Below are 13,943 nucleotides of genomic sequence, written 5' to 3'. Positions count from 1 at the left end.
TTGCAAACGCCTTGGTGTGTGCTGGGAGTATAAGAAAGATACCTTAAGAATGATCTAATTGCCTATTAGTTTCAGAGTACCAAGAATATTAAAGGAGTATGGTTTATTATAAAAAGACTGCACATATTTTTTTGTAAATAAACAGGTTATATACAATTTTAAGATGTTCCAATTTATAAAGGGAATACAGATAGATTTTACGGATTGCTAACTGATCTCAGAAATAACAGATTAACAATTAGGAAAAGGCAAGAAAGCATTTAATATAGTTAGGTTTGTTTAAGGTAAGGCGGCAAGGGATGCTTCAGTATTTAATGCCACACTAGAAAACAACTGTAACCACTCGAACAGCCAGTACACCTGCTCTTTCATCATTTAATTTTAATACCCATTAAGACAGTTCAGTCCAAATAAATCTTTACTACATACAGTAAAAAAAATCCCTTACTAAATCATAATCTGCCTTAGATTATCTAAGTAATACAAGTTTTGTACAAAGAGACCAAAAAAAGTCACCTGACGTTGTGCTCAAAATGGAGGTGTCAAAGTGCATGTGTTGCTTTCTTAGAAGAGCAAAGTAGGCTGTGACAGCTTGTGTCCTTCCCTACGTGAGCGGATATGATTAGCTCCTTTCAGTAGGACACTTGGACCAGCATCCTCTCTCCTGTAGTATCTGCCTCCACCTGGGCTCACATGCTCCTTGTATTTTGTGGATGGCTGTGGCAGCAACCGTCTTTAAATACAGTGATGTGGACAAGTCAGTAGCAAATCCCTTCAGTGCTACAATGTCATCTTAGCAGGACATGCAACCTTCCACGTTTTAAGTGAGGTGGCCAATAGGACAGTGACTTGTGACAAGTTTCCTCACAACTCTGCATGTTGTGGAATGTGTTAAGATCGGAGAACAAAACTTGGTAGCCTCATAACCAGGGCCAAGTGGCTTCATTTAATAACCACAGTCACCCAAGCTGGTAAAGGCAATCACCCCTTAGGAAGCTCCACTGCCAGAGTAAAAGACTACTGGGTGGAGGGAAGAATGCATTGTTGATTCCTGGTGTTGTAGCTGTAGTGCCAAAGATGCAATTAGATGGCATGACGTTGCCCATCTAATGCTAAATCAGCACTATCAGCCTGGACAGCTCTGGTCATATGTGGATAGCTGGGAATAGGCACAGATTTCTGTTGCGTGCCAGTCCCCAGCTAAGTCTAGCATCCAAGAACTATCGGAAGAGATGTTAATGCAATTTCCCAGGCCCAGGACTCCTTTACTCTGCAAACTCCCCTATAAGCCTTTTAGCACTGTGATCCTCTGTTTAAAAGAGTAACAAGAGACATTAGTTGCAAGTGTCTAGCAGTTGTCACTCACTGTTGCAATGAATGAAGCCAAATAGTTTTGTGTAATTTTACGCATCACGAGCTTGCAGAAACTTGGTTTCCTATCTCGGAGGATGTTAAGTTTTGCACTTGCATCAAAATTGTCCCTGCTTTTAAGGGGCGGGGGGATTTTTGCCAAGTCAATGTTTTAGTATTGCTTTGCAAGGCAAGCCAACAAATTAATGGACAAGACCTTTGGTTCACTTATGTATTTATGAATGGAAAAATTCAATGCAAATTTACTCATAAAAAACTCAGGTACAAATTACACATACATCATAAGACCACCCATCTTTGATTCATATGGACACCTTAGAGACTCAAATGGACTAATTGGAATAGGTTTTGTGAAAGAGTACTCCAGGCAAAAGATTACAACAAATTGGAAGCATCTTGGATTTTTTGGAGAGAAAAAAGTATAATTCAATACATAAGTTTGTATGCATGCTTTTAAACAAATACTATAGTTTGAGGATGAGCAAGAGTCTAAACAAAGGTAAATGACCAGCACTATCAGACTTTTCAATCAGATTTAATGTTAGTCTAACATAGTTGTTAGTTTACCATGCTGCACTGAAAAAAGAAAATAATGGCACAATTTGAATCATGAGTCATTAAATATTATATACCCTACTTCCCCAGAATATTTAGGCTGGTCATAAAAATCAACAATGCATAAGTAAATAAGCATAATCAGTAATAAACAGTTGCTCGTTTTACAAACTCTGCAGAGACAAATGCTTACAGATGAACATTCAATCATACCATTTAAACAGTATGGCCTGAAAGGATGGGCACATTTTAAAGAGCATTAAGACAATTGTTAACCTTTTAGTTACCCTTTGTAAATAATTATGGCATGATTGAATAAGACCTGACCTGAAGAGAGAACTTAATCCGCATAGTGCATGATTGACTCAACATAGTTTCCAGGAAACAGGCCAGTCACTCTGTTGCAAACACCTTCATACCAGCCGTCGTCATTCTTCTTTATAACATAAATGATTGCACCCTCCATGAATGACAGCTCATCATCCTTGTCCTTTGTGTAGTCATATATGGCAACAACTGGGAATTGGGGAGAGAGACAAAATTACTTTCCTGTAAGTGAGTCACAAAGGCACTTGAGGTTGGGGTGGGGGCTATATTGCTAATTTAGCCACTTCTGAATCTAACTTGCAAACCAAAATTACAAAAAGGGCAGGCGCACGATAATGGCAACATGAAAAGGACTAACCTGGCATTTAAATTGAATCTTCTGTATTCTAATCATAATCCAATCTCTCTACTACAAAGTCCCAAATTCAATCCCTGGTACTGAGAACCTGTCTGATGCCTTGGGAAGTGGTGGCAAGTCAAAGGACATAGAACTGTAGAATTGGAAAGGGACCACAAGGGTCATCTAGTCCAACCCCCTGCAATGCAGGAATCTTTTGCCCAACATGGGGCTCAAATCCATGACCCTGAGATTAAGTCTCCTACCAACTGAACTATCTACCGAGCTACATTGGCAGACATGATGCAAGACAGTTTCATTTTGTTAGCTTGCGCCCAGTTCTCCAATTTGTTAAGGTCATTTTGAATTCTGATTCTGTCTTCTGCAGCATTAGCTACCCCTCCCAGTTTGGTGTCATCTGCAAATTTAATGAGCATCCCCTCAATTGCTTCATCCAAGTCATTTATAAAGACGTTAAACAACAACGGGCCCAGGACAACCCTGCAGGACCCCACTTGTCACTTTTTTCCAGGATGACAAGGAACCATTAATGAGTACTCTGGGTTCAGCCAGTCAAATCCACTTAACAGTTACCTCGTTCAACCCACATTTTACCAGCTTCCTCGCTGGTAAAATGGACTTTGTCAAAAGCCTTACTGAAATTTCCCTGATCCACCAAGTTTGTAATTCCATCAAAAGAAGAAATCAGATTGGTCTGGCATGACTAATTCTTGAAAAAACACACCATGCTGGGTCTTAGTAATCACAGCATCCTTTTTTAAATGCTCACAGACCGACTGTTGAATTCTCTGTTCTAGGACCTTTCCTGGTATCGATGTCAAGCTCACTGGTTGGTAGTTGCCTGGGTCTTCCTTTCCCCCCCTTTTGAAGATGGAGACAACACTTGCCCGCCTCCAGTCTGTTCTCCTCTCACCTGTTCTCCAAGAATTCTCAGAGATAATAGATAAAGGCTTCTGATCATGAAGACAGTTTCTAAGCATGTGGAGATAAACATGCTTTGAAAACATCCTCAAACCTTTGCACTAATCAGACAAAGATCTAAAGAGTGGGTGCCTCTGCCCCCTTCCCCACTTAACCCTTAATGTGTTCAGACGAGCACCTAAGCACAGCTATGGTGACACATTTCAAACAGCACAGATTATTTGGATCTATTCCAATCTGGGTTCCAGCCTGGCCATGGGACTGAGTCACCCTTAAGTCACCCTGATGGATGACATCTGCAGAGAGCAGAGCTTCTTGAGCTCACTGCAGCTTTCAGTACCACTGACCATGATAACTTCCTGGACCTGCTCTGTAGAAAAGCAATTGGGGACACTGTGCTGCAATAGTTCATGACCAAATCCAGAGGGCAGCACTGGGGGAGTGCTTTTCAGATCCCCGCATTTATGCTATGGGGTGTCACAGGGCACTATTTTATCCCCAGATAGGAGACACTGTGGGTGATTGGTTCCCCCACCCAAGAAACTTATCCATTATCTGCCTAAGACAGGACTGAAGTTCATCTGAAGGAGCAGGTACACAGTTTGGGGGTGCTTCTGGAACCTGCTTTGTCACTGGGTGCCCAGGTAGCCTCAGCAGCTAGAAATGCCGTTTGTGGACTGGGAGAGCGTGACCACAGCAGTTCAGGAACTGGTGACTTAAAAAAGGGATTGCTGCAATGCGCTCTACGCAGTGCTTCCCTTGGTATAACATCATCTCAGTAATTTGTATAAACAACCCTATAAGATAGGTCAATATTATTGTCCCCCATACTGCAGATTTGCAGATGGGGAGGAGAGGGGGGGATATATTGAGGCTGTGAGAATAAGGCTTCATACAGGGATGCACGGCATGTTTGCAGCGAAATTGGGATTTGGAGGTTAAGCCTCTCGTTTTTAGCCTTGCTGTTAAGGGGCTGATCTGCTGCAGGCACAAGCGTGTTTGCCCATTACCTTTCTCAATATAGCTTTTAGGTGCCCAAGCCGGATCGCCGTCTGCATACGGGTCATTGTACTGCACGACTGCAGCCTCCTCATCTTCATAATCCACAGGTGGCGGAGGTGGCGGCGGCGGGGAGTCATCAAACATGGGCATCTCATCGGGAGGCGGCGGCGGAGGTGGAGTTGGACTGTCAGCAACTGGAAAGTCAGTGGAAAAGAGGACCTCTGTTAGGTTTTGTGCAAATGGAAGTAAACACATGATCAGGGACCCACATCTTCTATCAGATGCTAACGGCATGCACTACCCATACCATGCACAGATTAGAAACAAAAGCTCTGCGTGTTAAAATGCTATGATAGATGGGCTTTGCAGGTTACTAGCAGCCAGGTAACAACAGGTGCCTTTTTCCACGCAGACACTCCAAGGCATCATAAGCGGCACGCTAGCAGAGAACAGGAAGGGAATTCATTCAATAGCTACACATTCCAAGGGCTGCAAAATATTGCAGCCCATTATCAAGCATATCGTGTGTGGGCTCAAGACAATTTTGTTATTTTTGCTCTGGGTTAGCAAAGTACCTGAAAAACAGAGAAAGAGCCATCGCTAAGAGTCCTGGCTTGGTTATATCCCACTTTAGCATTCAGTGATGTCGATAAGAAGAACAGAATCAAGGACGGAGTCAGAATCAAGAGCCTGACGCAGAGTTTGGCGGTCATTTGTGCAGCATCTGCAAGGCATCATTCCATGCCTACCAGATGTTGTCCAGCATCTTCTTAAATACCTCCAGTGAAGCACCCATCTCCCAAGACAGGGTGTTCCACTGCTGAGCAAGTATCTTCTTGATAGAAGGTTTCCCCTACACTTTAGCTGAAATCTGCTACCCTACAGTTCCCATCCATTGGTTCTAGTCCTGCCTGCCCTACAGCGCACCAGAGAACAAGTCGGATATCTTCTGTGCTCCAGCCCTTCAAATATTTGAAGGCTGCCGTCACATCTGCCCCCTAATTTCCCTCTTCTTCAGGCTAGACATACACAGCTCTTTCAATGTACTCATAGGACTTGGGTTTCCAGACCCGTCACCCTCCTCTGGACCCATTCCAGGTTCCAGAAGAGAGGCCTGTCTCAGTAAACGTGCAGGATGAGCTCCAGCACTTTCATCCTCTAATAAGAGGGTGATGGCTACCTACTCTCTATGGAGCCTCATTGCAGTTCTGCAGACTAACCCTGCAGGGAGAGAATCCTGCATATTCTCAATCATGTACCCCACCATGCACAAACAGATGCCATTCTGAGTAAGAGAATTTCACAACAAAGTGGCTGCGGCTCAGTTCTCACATAACACTAAGCTTAATCATGGCTTAGCACAAGCGCACAAAGATTGGGGCTCCCGGTGAGAAGATTGTGGAAACCCAGCCAGATGGTCAGGGTATAAATAATATATTATTATTATTATTATTATTATTATTATTATTATTATTATTATTTTCTGGCCCAACTGCTGCTGTGCCAAATACTTCAGAATACCAGCTGCTAGAGGGTCGCCGCTTCCATGCCTTGCTTGTGAGCATCCTGAAGGCATCTGGATGGGCAACAGGTGCTGGAACTGCAGGGCTCCAAAATCTAAACCCAGTTCAGAATCTGACTTCAGTAGGTAAGCAGCAGTATAAGCTGTTGTTGTCAGTGCTGTGTTATATGACAATAGGCCCATCGTTCCTCTGGGAGCGTCTGCCGCAAAAGCCACACTGAAATGGATGTGTTTGCTGCAATACAACAGCTTTTCCAATACAAGACTAGACAACGTTCCCCATGGGTTGCACCCCATAATTTATTGGTCCAATCTGTTTAGCACGAGAGACAGACATGCACATGAAACCGTAACATTTTCCGGACTGGATCCATTTCATATGGAACTGGCACAGGGGGTTTAAAGAGAAATGATGCCCATTTCACAATTTTCTTTAGCTTAAGGACAAAATATAATGCTCATTCAGAATAGAGCATTCTTGGTTTTGTCCAGCTAATGAAAATCTTCATTGCACAAAAGAGCCTCAGTATTGACATGTGCTTTTAAATCAGAACCTCCCTTTCCCTGAAAAAAAAAAGCTTTTCAGCAGATACAGTGATATCACTAATGATACCTCTGTGTGTTTTACAAAACACCCCAAATTCAAGCTAGCATAATGAAGAGAAACTGAATAAGGCATATAATAAACTGAAGTCTCAATGCCCCTTTCATTTAATTACTGAGATTTTAAGTGGTCAAATTTTTAAATGGCACTAATGCCAAATCATTTTTCGTTCATTCATTCTTTTAAAATGTTGTAGCAGGGGAAATGCAAAACTAATTGCTTGGATTGATCTGAAATATGAAATGCATGCCCTGATATTCCATATCTCTAGAATGTCACTGAGCAGAACTCATTAGCCACAGTTAATTTCAGCTTCGTGAAGTGCACTCTTCACATCTGTATTTCATATAAGCCAATACAGGCTCCCTTTGCGGCTTCACGTGCTGGTTTCAGCTTTGGAATGCCCAGGAAAATTGTAATCCGTCCAATCTCAACCCTGCAGTTGCATTATTGGCAAAACTAGGGCAGGGATGTCTCAAGATGCACAAAGTGTCAGCTGATGTAATTAATTCTAAACTATTTACCAGCTTGCTTAATGTTTGACTGTATTATTAACATTGTATATTTATGTTTGACTGTATTATTAACATTGTATATTTATGTTTGACTGTATTATTAACATTGTATATTTATGGAATGTTTCTTGTGAGGTAGGATATGGTGATCACTTCTTATATTTATGGAGTATAAATATTTTTAAAAACTACTTTATACTGGAGTATAAAGTAGTTTTTAAAAATGCACAAAGCATCTCACTATCACAACCCACTCCTTAAAAAAAACCCCAAAAAACCCCCAGGGGATTATCAGTACTTCCTTCAACCAGGGTGGAACCTTTCATTTATCATTTCCAGAAAGCGTTGACAGTACAGAAAAGCCAGGGGTGAGGGGGAAGAGAGGGATATGGTTTAGAGGGCTGCAATATGTTGAAGGGATTGGTGAAAATTGGAAAGGCCCACCCTTCAGTGAGCAGAAGTGTTTCCGCTTGCCTAATGCCACCATAGGATGACACATTTGAGATCTACCGTATTTTTCTGTGTACAAGACGCCCCCTTTTGGGGGGCTCAAATTCAAGAAAATGGGGGGAGATGGCTCAGAGTTGTTGAGCTTTTTTTGCGGAGGATTGTCCATAGTTGTTGTGGGTTGCAAAATAAAGGCTTTTTAAACCAACGCATCTCACATTGATGCCTTTTTGTGAGAGTCTCCCAAGTCAAAAATATAAGTTTAGGGATTTCACCAGTTTGCAGGGGGGGACTACCTTGACGACTTTGCAGCCTTCCCTGGTGGTGTTTCCCTTGTAGCTAATCTCATATCAAGTCTCCAGACTGCATTTTGAACTCTTTAAAAAGAAAACTGTTTCTTCTGGGGCAAGGGTAACCAGGTGCACACATACATATCCCTTTGAGAAAAGCCACAGTTCCAAAAATGCCGTTAGTAATCATCATGCCAAAATAAAATAAAACAAAAACACCAGAAGAGAAGGCACTCCCCTTCAGTTCCATGTTGGCACTAAAATGAAAGATGGAGTTAGCATCTCACCCAGGAAAGAAAACAAATGAAATGACCCCACCCCCCCAAAAAAAACCCCAATAAAGACCAAAGGAAAGAGTCTGACTGGCCAACCATGCATGCTAGGAGAGAGAAAGAGAACTGGCTCTACTCTTTGGAGAAGCTGAGCTGCCAAACTTACTGTTTTCCTGAACCCTGGCCACGAAGCCTGTGAGAGGTATCTGTGGAGTCAACTGAGGCATAGGGGGAGGGGGTGGAGCAATAGAAACTGGAAGCGACACACACACGCCATAAACGGGAGAAGTAAACACAGATACAGGAGAAGGAAAACAAAAACAAAAAGCAGCTGTCATTAACAATGGACCACAAAACAAGGTATGCAATGAACAACAGGAATGCACACAGCAGGACCTCCTTCAAAGTTTGCTTTCCCAGCAATACAACCACTGCTGAACGGCATTTTTTGCCAATTTGTAACTCCATTAAGGGGCGGTGGGGGGCCAACTAGGGATGAGGCTAAAATCCACACTTCCCTTTCCGAGGTTTCACTTGTTGATTTGAACAAAACTCTTCCTTTTTCCTGCTTTAAACCCAGACGTCCTGACATCCTGCAGCAAAATCTTGCAGGAACTGGCAGGGCGTGAGGGGAAAGTGCAATTTGTGTTTTAGCAAGAGGATACTTTTCACAGTAAAATGCCATGGGAAGGAGCTCAATAGGAGCTCTGCTATGCAGCGAACATTGAAATAAACAAGCCAGAAAACGGCAATGGTTACGGAGGAGATTTGTCTATGGAGCCCCGCCCTTCTGTGTAAGACTGAATATACTACGTTGTTTTATAATTTTATATTTTGAAGCAGCTTTGTGCATCCCTTCAGGAAGGATTTTAGGAAAGCAATTTGTTTTTCAGAAGAGATGGCTTTTTTTCTGTTGAACTGCAATTCAAGAAAATCCACAATTCAAGTGAACTAGCAAATAAACATGTCAGCATATTCCTAAAAATAAAATGACTTTGTCTCTGCCTATCAGTCAAGCTTCATGGGACATATTTGTAAAGGGCATCATTTATTATTGCATTCCAGGGGTATCAGAATGGTGCAGGATGAAGCTACCTGGTTTTCAGCTTCTTACAGCAAGGATTCTGTGCTCATCTGTTCAGCATCAACAGGAAGGATCTTTGGGGCTGACAAGGCAGTCAAAGAGCACAGAGAATCCTGAAGGCCAAGCAAAGGCCCATGTTTAAAAGACGACAACGGCATGTTAAGCAAGCCCATAGCGACGAATCTGTGTTCTGAGTCTTCTGCAGAGGGACCCTCAAATTTCCTTCCTTCCTTAGGTTCATGGGAAGGAGAAAAGAGGTAATTTAAAGGACTTGTGAGGATAGCCAACAAGGTGTGACTGAGTGTGTTAGCCGCCAATCTTGCATGTGCATGACCGCAAGCCTCCACAAAGTCTGTTGAGTCTACATCAGATGGAGACAGAAGCTCTACCTCATTAGCAGCCATGCCACTAATCCTTCAAGGTCCACTTCGTCAGTGCCTGAGCTGCATGCAGAATTAAGGGACCATTTTCATCTTTGAAATGAGCTTTGTATACACATCCACCAGAGCAAGCTGTGTATGAAGATGTTTGTCTCAAGAGGAGTTAGATGGGACAGCAGGACGGAGCCAGAATTTTTAGGGGATGGGAACATTTTTATTTTAGCATTTCATCCAATCTAGATTCAAAGCATCTTGAAGGCCCCACATTCAGCACAGTAGTAGGACTGGGATTGCAATTTTGAAACAGGTTCTAGACTGCCAAGTACGCAGTAATTTTAAACAATGCTGGAATTCAGCATTCCTCTTTCGACAATTAAATCTGAGCACCGAGTTAACTTTGAAACAAGCTAGCCTCCCCTATGTGCCAGTGTAACTGAAACACACCATGATGGGCTGTTTTGAAGAGATCTCACTTCCAGTCCCGTCCCCCCCACCTCCTGAATTCTCTTTCTCCTCTCCCCACAAAGGCTACAAATTAGGTCTGTGCCTGGCATGAAAAATGCAGTCCAAGGGAACTGGGAAACCTGGAAGCTATACTGTCAAGACTGGGATGTTAAATCATTAAGTTTCAGAAAAGGATGAAAACAACTGACAAGTTAAAATTAGTGGCTAGAGGCTATTGTTTAAAGCATGGCACACTACTCATATATCGGCCTTGCGTCTGTATTTGAACAAAAGCTTGCAATGCAAAAAAAACACATACAAAAAGAAGAATGCTAAAATGATTAGGACATTTCACGAGGATATTTCTGTCCTACTGAAAGCCACCCGCTGAACGTGACAGGACCGTTTCTCTGTATTTTCACATACTTTACCTCTGAACATGGACAGGCAGCCAACTAACTAACTAGTAGTGCAAATTTAATTCACCATTTCAACACTATGGGCTGGATCAGACAATAGGTCCCTCACCAAATGTTGCAATGCAATGTGTAGAAGGGAACAAAAGTGTCCCTGAACATCTGATGTGAACCACACGTACATAGGGACACTGCATTCAGCTACAGCGCATACAATCCAATATGCAGAGACCCAAATTGCAAAGCTGATCTCCTCCACAAAATATGGTAATCAGTAGTCTGAATCGTGAACTATATGTTTTGGATTGCAAGTGTCTATACCATATTCAAATGTAACATCTCCATATAAACAGGGAGGAACACTAAAGGTGGCTGTCTGAATGGGGAAAGGAGGCCTACTCTTCCAGGTTATGGGTCAGATTTCTAACCTGGCTCCCTGATAATTTATAGTTGATCATAATAGGAAGAAAAACACTATAGCTGAAGCTGGGGACAAGGAAAAGGCTAAACTAAACAAGATTTTTAGGAAAGTCCTTCTAACACCACGGACGGTTATTCAGTGCTGAAGAAAAAAACACAAGTCACATTCACTCCTAGTTTAAAAACATATTTCTTTCAAACAAATTATTATGTAGCAAAATATACTGTGTGTATTTTCTAGGCCCAGTTCAGGTGTAACAATCTTGGTCTAATAAAACCATAGCCAGATCCTGATATGTAATCATAAGAGATTAAACCACAGTTTTCTGGTTCAGATGGAACAGGAAACAGTGATTTACTAAACCACAACAGAAGTGTCAAAGCCAAACACAGAACAGATGAAAGAGAACAGAGAGACTATGATGGAGCGTGCAGACTTGTTTCATCTGAACCAGACCTTAGTCACCAAATTATAGATAAATCAAGAGAAATGCAAAGCTATCAAATCACAAAAGCGACCCCAGGAGTTCTGGGCTCTGTAGTAACCCAGCAGCTTACTTGAGTTTTGAGAATAGAGAGGACCGCCATTAACATGAGGCTGAGCAGAAAACGAGGCAGTCACAGAAGGATTCCGCCTAAATCCACCAGAAGAGGCCGAAGAAGTGGTAGAGTTGTGTCTGGATATCTGCCTGGTCATAGTGCCATACTGGGAACCAGGAGCTGACCCGGGAGCAGCTGAAAAGCAGGCACCAAAAGGAACCAACAAAAAGAGATAAGCAAAAATAATAACACTTGGGGAGAGAGTGCAGAAAACCAGGAGGGAGCACATACAAAGCCCACACAGTACAGCAAACATATGGAACCCCAAGACCCCAGTGATGAAAACTGATGGAGCAGAAGATTTGGAAGGAGGCTACTTAATGTTGAAGGGGCAGGGCTGAAATTCACTCTTCCTTATTTATAGTTTTAACTTCTGAAAATGCACAATGCTATTAAACTCTGAAACCTCATTAAACTTGATCCTTATGGCTTCCAGAGCTACTGGAACCATTTAAATATGCAGGATGTGCTGCAGATAGAATCCTGTTACCCACACTGAATTCATGTATAAATGTATTGCTTTTTATATTATCTGGACAAGAGTGGACATTATTTCTTCCATGCTGTTACAAGTATGACTAGTGTTCTGAAAAACAGTCTTCAATGGACTAGCCCTTGAACTCTTCTTGTGCATAAAACAGAAGGCATGAGGTCCAACATACGAGTTTACATCATTAACACATTGGAGCCCTCAGTACAAATCCAAAATGTGTTTGATATCTCCCAGGTTTCAGATCAATAAAGAAGGTAAAAGCTTTGCCCAAGGGAAGAGCTATAAACAATGATTATCAGTTGTTATCTGCTTTCTATGCAAGTTTTCTCTCTTTGGTAAGGTAAAAGTCCACATTCACTAGTTGAACTTGTAACTCTCGTTTGCTAAAGCTGTCTTAGGTTAAGACAGTCAAACACACCATTACTTTGAACAGGTGTATGTGTGCCGTAAAGCATACCATTAGGTTACACAAACTCTATTTCACCTAGTATTAGAACATTTACCAATGTTATCTGGGTCAAAGCCTCTCAAGTTCATGTCAAAGCAAAAAGCATCCTCCTGCTGTCTGCCTGTTACAGAGCAGCCTGCCCCAGCCTGATGCTCTCCAAATGGTCTTTGCCCATTGCTACCATCAACCATGCTTGCTGGGGCTACTAAGAGCTGGAGTTCAATCGCATTTGGAGGGCAAAAGGGTGGAAAAGGCTGCAGTAAAGCAATCAGCATAACTGTATGAGTAGTGCCTGCATAACTAGTAATTATTTCAGCTTTTAACGTTTGTGAAATCAAAGGCACGCTAAAGACCAATGCTAACACAACACAAATCGTCAATGCCCTGTATTGTGCTACTGAATATAGAGTCCCAACCAAAACCATTATTCTGTTTATTAGGTAAAAGGTAAAGGGCCCCCTGACCATTAGGTCCAGTCGTGGCCAACTCTGGGGTTGCGGTGCTCATCTCGCTTTACTGGCTGAGGGAGCCGGCGTACAGCTTCCGGGTCATGTGGCCAGTATGACTAAGCCACTTCTGGCGAACTAGAGCAGTGCACAGAAACGCCGTTTACCTTTCCGCCGGAGCGGTACCTATTTATCTACTTGCACTTTGACGTGCTTTTGAACTGCTAGGTTGGCAGGAGCAGGGACCGAGCAAAGGGAGCTCACCCCATTGCGGGGATTCGAACTGCCAACCTTCTGATCGGCAAGTCCTAGGCTCTGTAGTTTAACCCACAGCGCCACCCACATCCCTTGTTTATTAGGTACACCTGGTTAAATCAAGGAGGCTCAATCTGTGGCCCTCCAGATGTTGTCAAACTGCAACTCCCATCATCCGTGGTCAATGGCCCTGTTGGTGGGAACTGATGGGGTCTTGGATCCAAAAGCTTTCAGGGGGCCACATCTTCCCCTCCCTGGATTAAATTAAACATTTCAAGTTAACAAGTTTTAAAAGTTGCACTTTGAGAGTCAAATGCTGTGTGGTTTCAAGAAAGCACAAGACTACCTATGGCTAAGACCCACGCTGGTGGTCCAGTTTCGAGTTAATTTATAATGCATGCTAAATGTTGTAAAAAGAACTGCTCACCACTTCAGGGCAAGCCATCAAAAAAAGGCAGGGTCACCCCAATGTGCTTTATGCACATATATCACATTTATGCGATATATCCAAGAACATAAGAATGTGTGAAATTGACACATGATCTACACATGAGTTACTTTTGAACACAAGACTGAAGGAGGATCTGTGCCCCCCTGAATTGGTTATATTTAATTATTCTGAATACCACATTACCAACAAGTTTTCTGAATGCATAATGTGGATTCGGGGGAGCAGAAAACAGATCACAGGCACTTGCCCATTTCTGGCACACCACCTGGTGCCTGCTAGCTGTTCAGATTCTTGTAACGCAAGGTGCCCTTCTGCTTCGGAA

At 42.6% G+C, this 13,943-nt stretch overlaps 1 protein-coding gene across 9 annotated transcripts in view; it reads right to left on the bottom strand.

Annotated features, from left to right (window-relative positions):
- Window positions 1-88: 88 nt before the first annotated feature.
- The window catches only part of ABI1 (abl interactor 1), a 105,582-nt gene continuing 91,727 nt past the window's right edge, over window positions 89-13,943 (bottom strand). For 4 of the 9 annotated variants that reach the window (XM_028749751.2, XM_028749744.2, XM_028749742.2 and 1 more), the window contains 4 exons: window positions 11,487-11,663; window positions 8,351-8,437; window positions 4,543-4,728; window positions 89-2,442 (listed from right to left, as the gene is read on the bottom strand). In XM_028749751.2, the coding sequence (XP_028605584.2) occupies window positions 2,267-2,442; window positions 4,543-4,728; window positions 8,351-8,437; window positions 11,487-11,663 (626 nt within the window). In that variant the 3' untranslated portion in view covers window positions 89-2,266. The remainder of the gene's footprint in view (window positions 2,443-4,542; window positions 4,729-8,350; window positions 8,438-11,486; window positions 11,664-13,943) is intronic. The other 5 variants (XM_028749752.2, XM_028749745.2, XM_028749748.2 and 2 more) reach the window with 2 other exon arrangements.

This window comes from Podarcis muralis, chromosome 12, assembly GCF_964188315.1.
Source record: "Podarcis muralis chromosome 12, rPodMur119.hap1.1, whole genome shotgun sequence".
Classification (NCBI taxonomy): domain Eukaryota; kingdom Metazoa; phylum Chordata; class Lepidosauria; order Squamata; family Lacertidae; genus Podarcis; species Podarcis muralis.
This window is presented reverse-complemented; position numbering and strand designations above follow the sequence as displayed.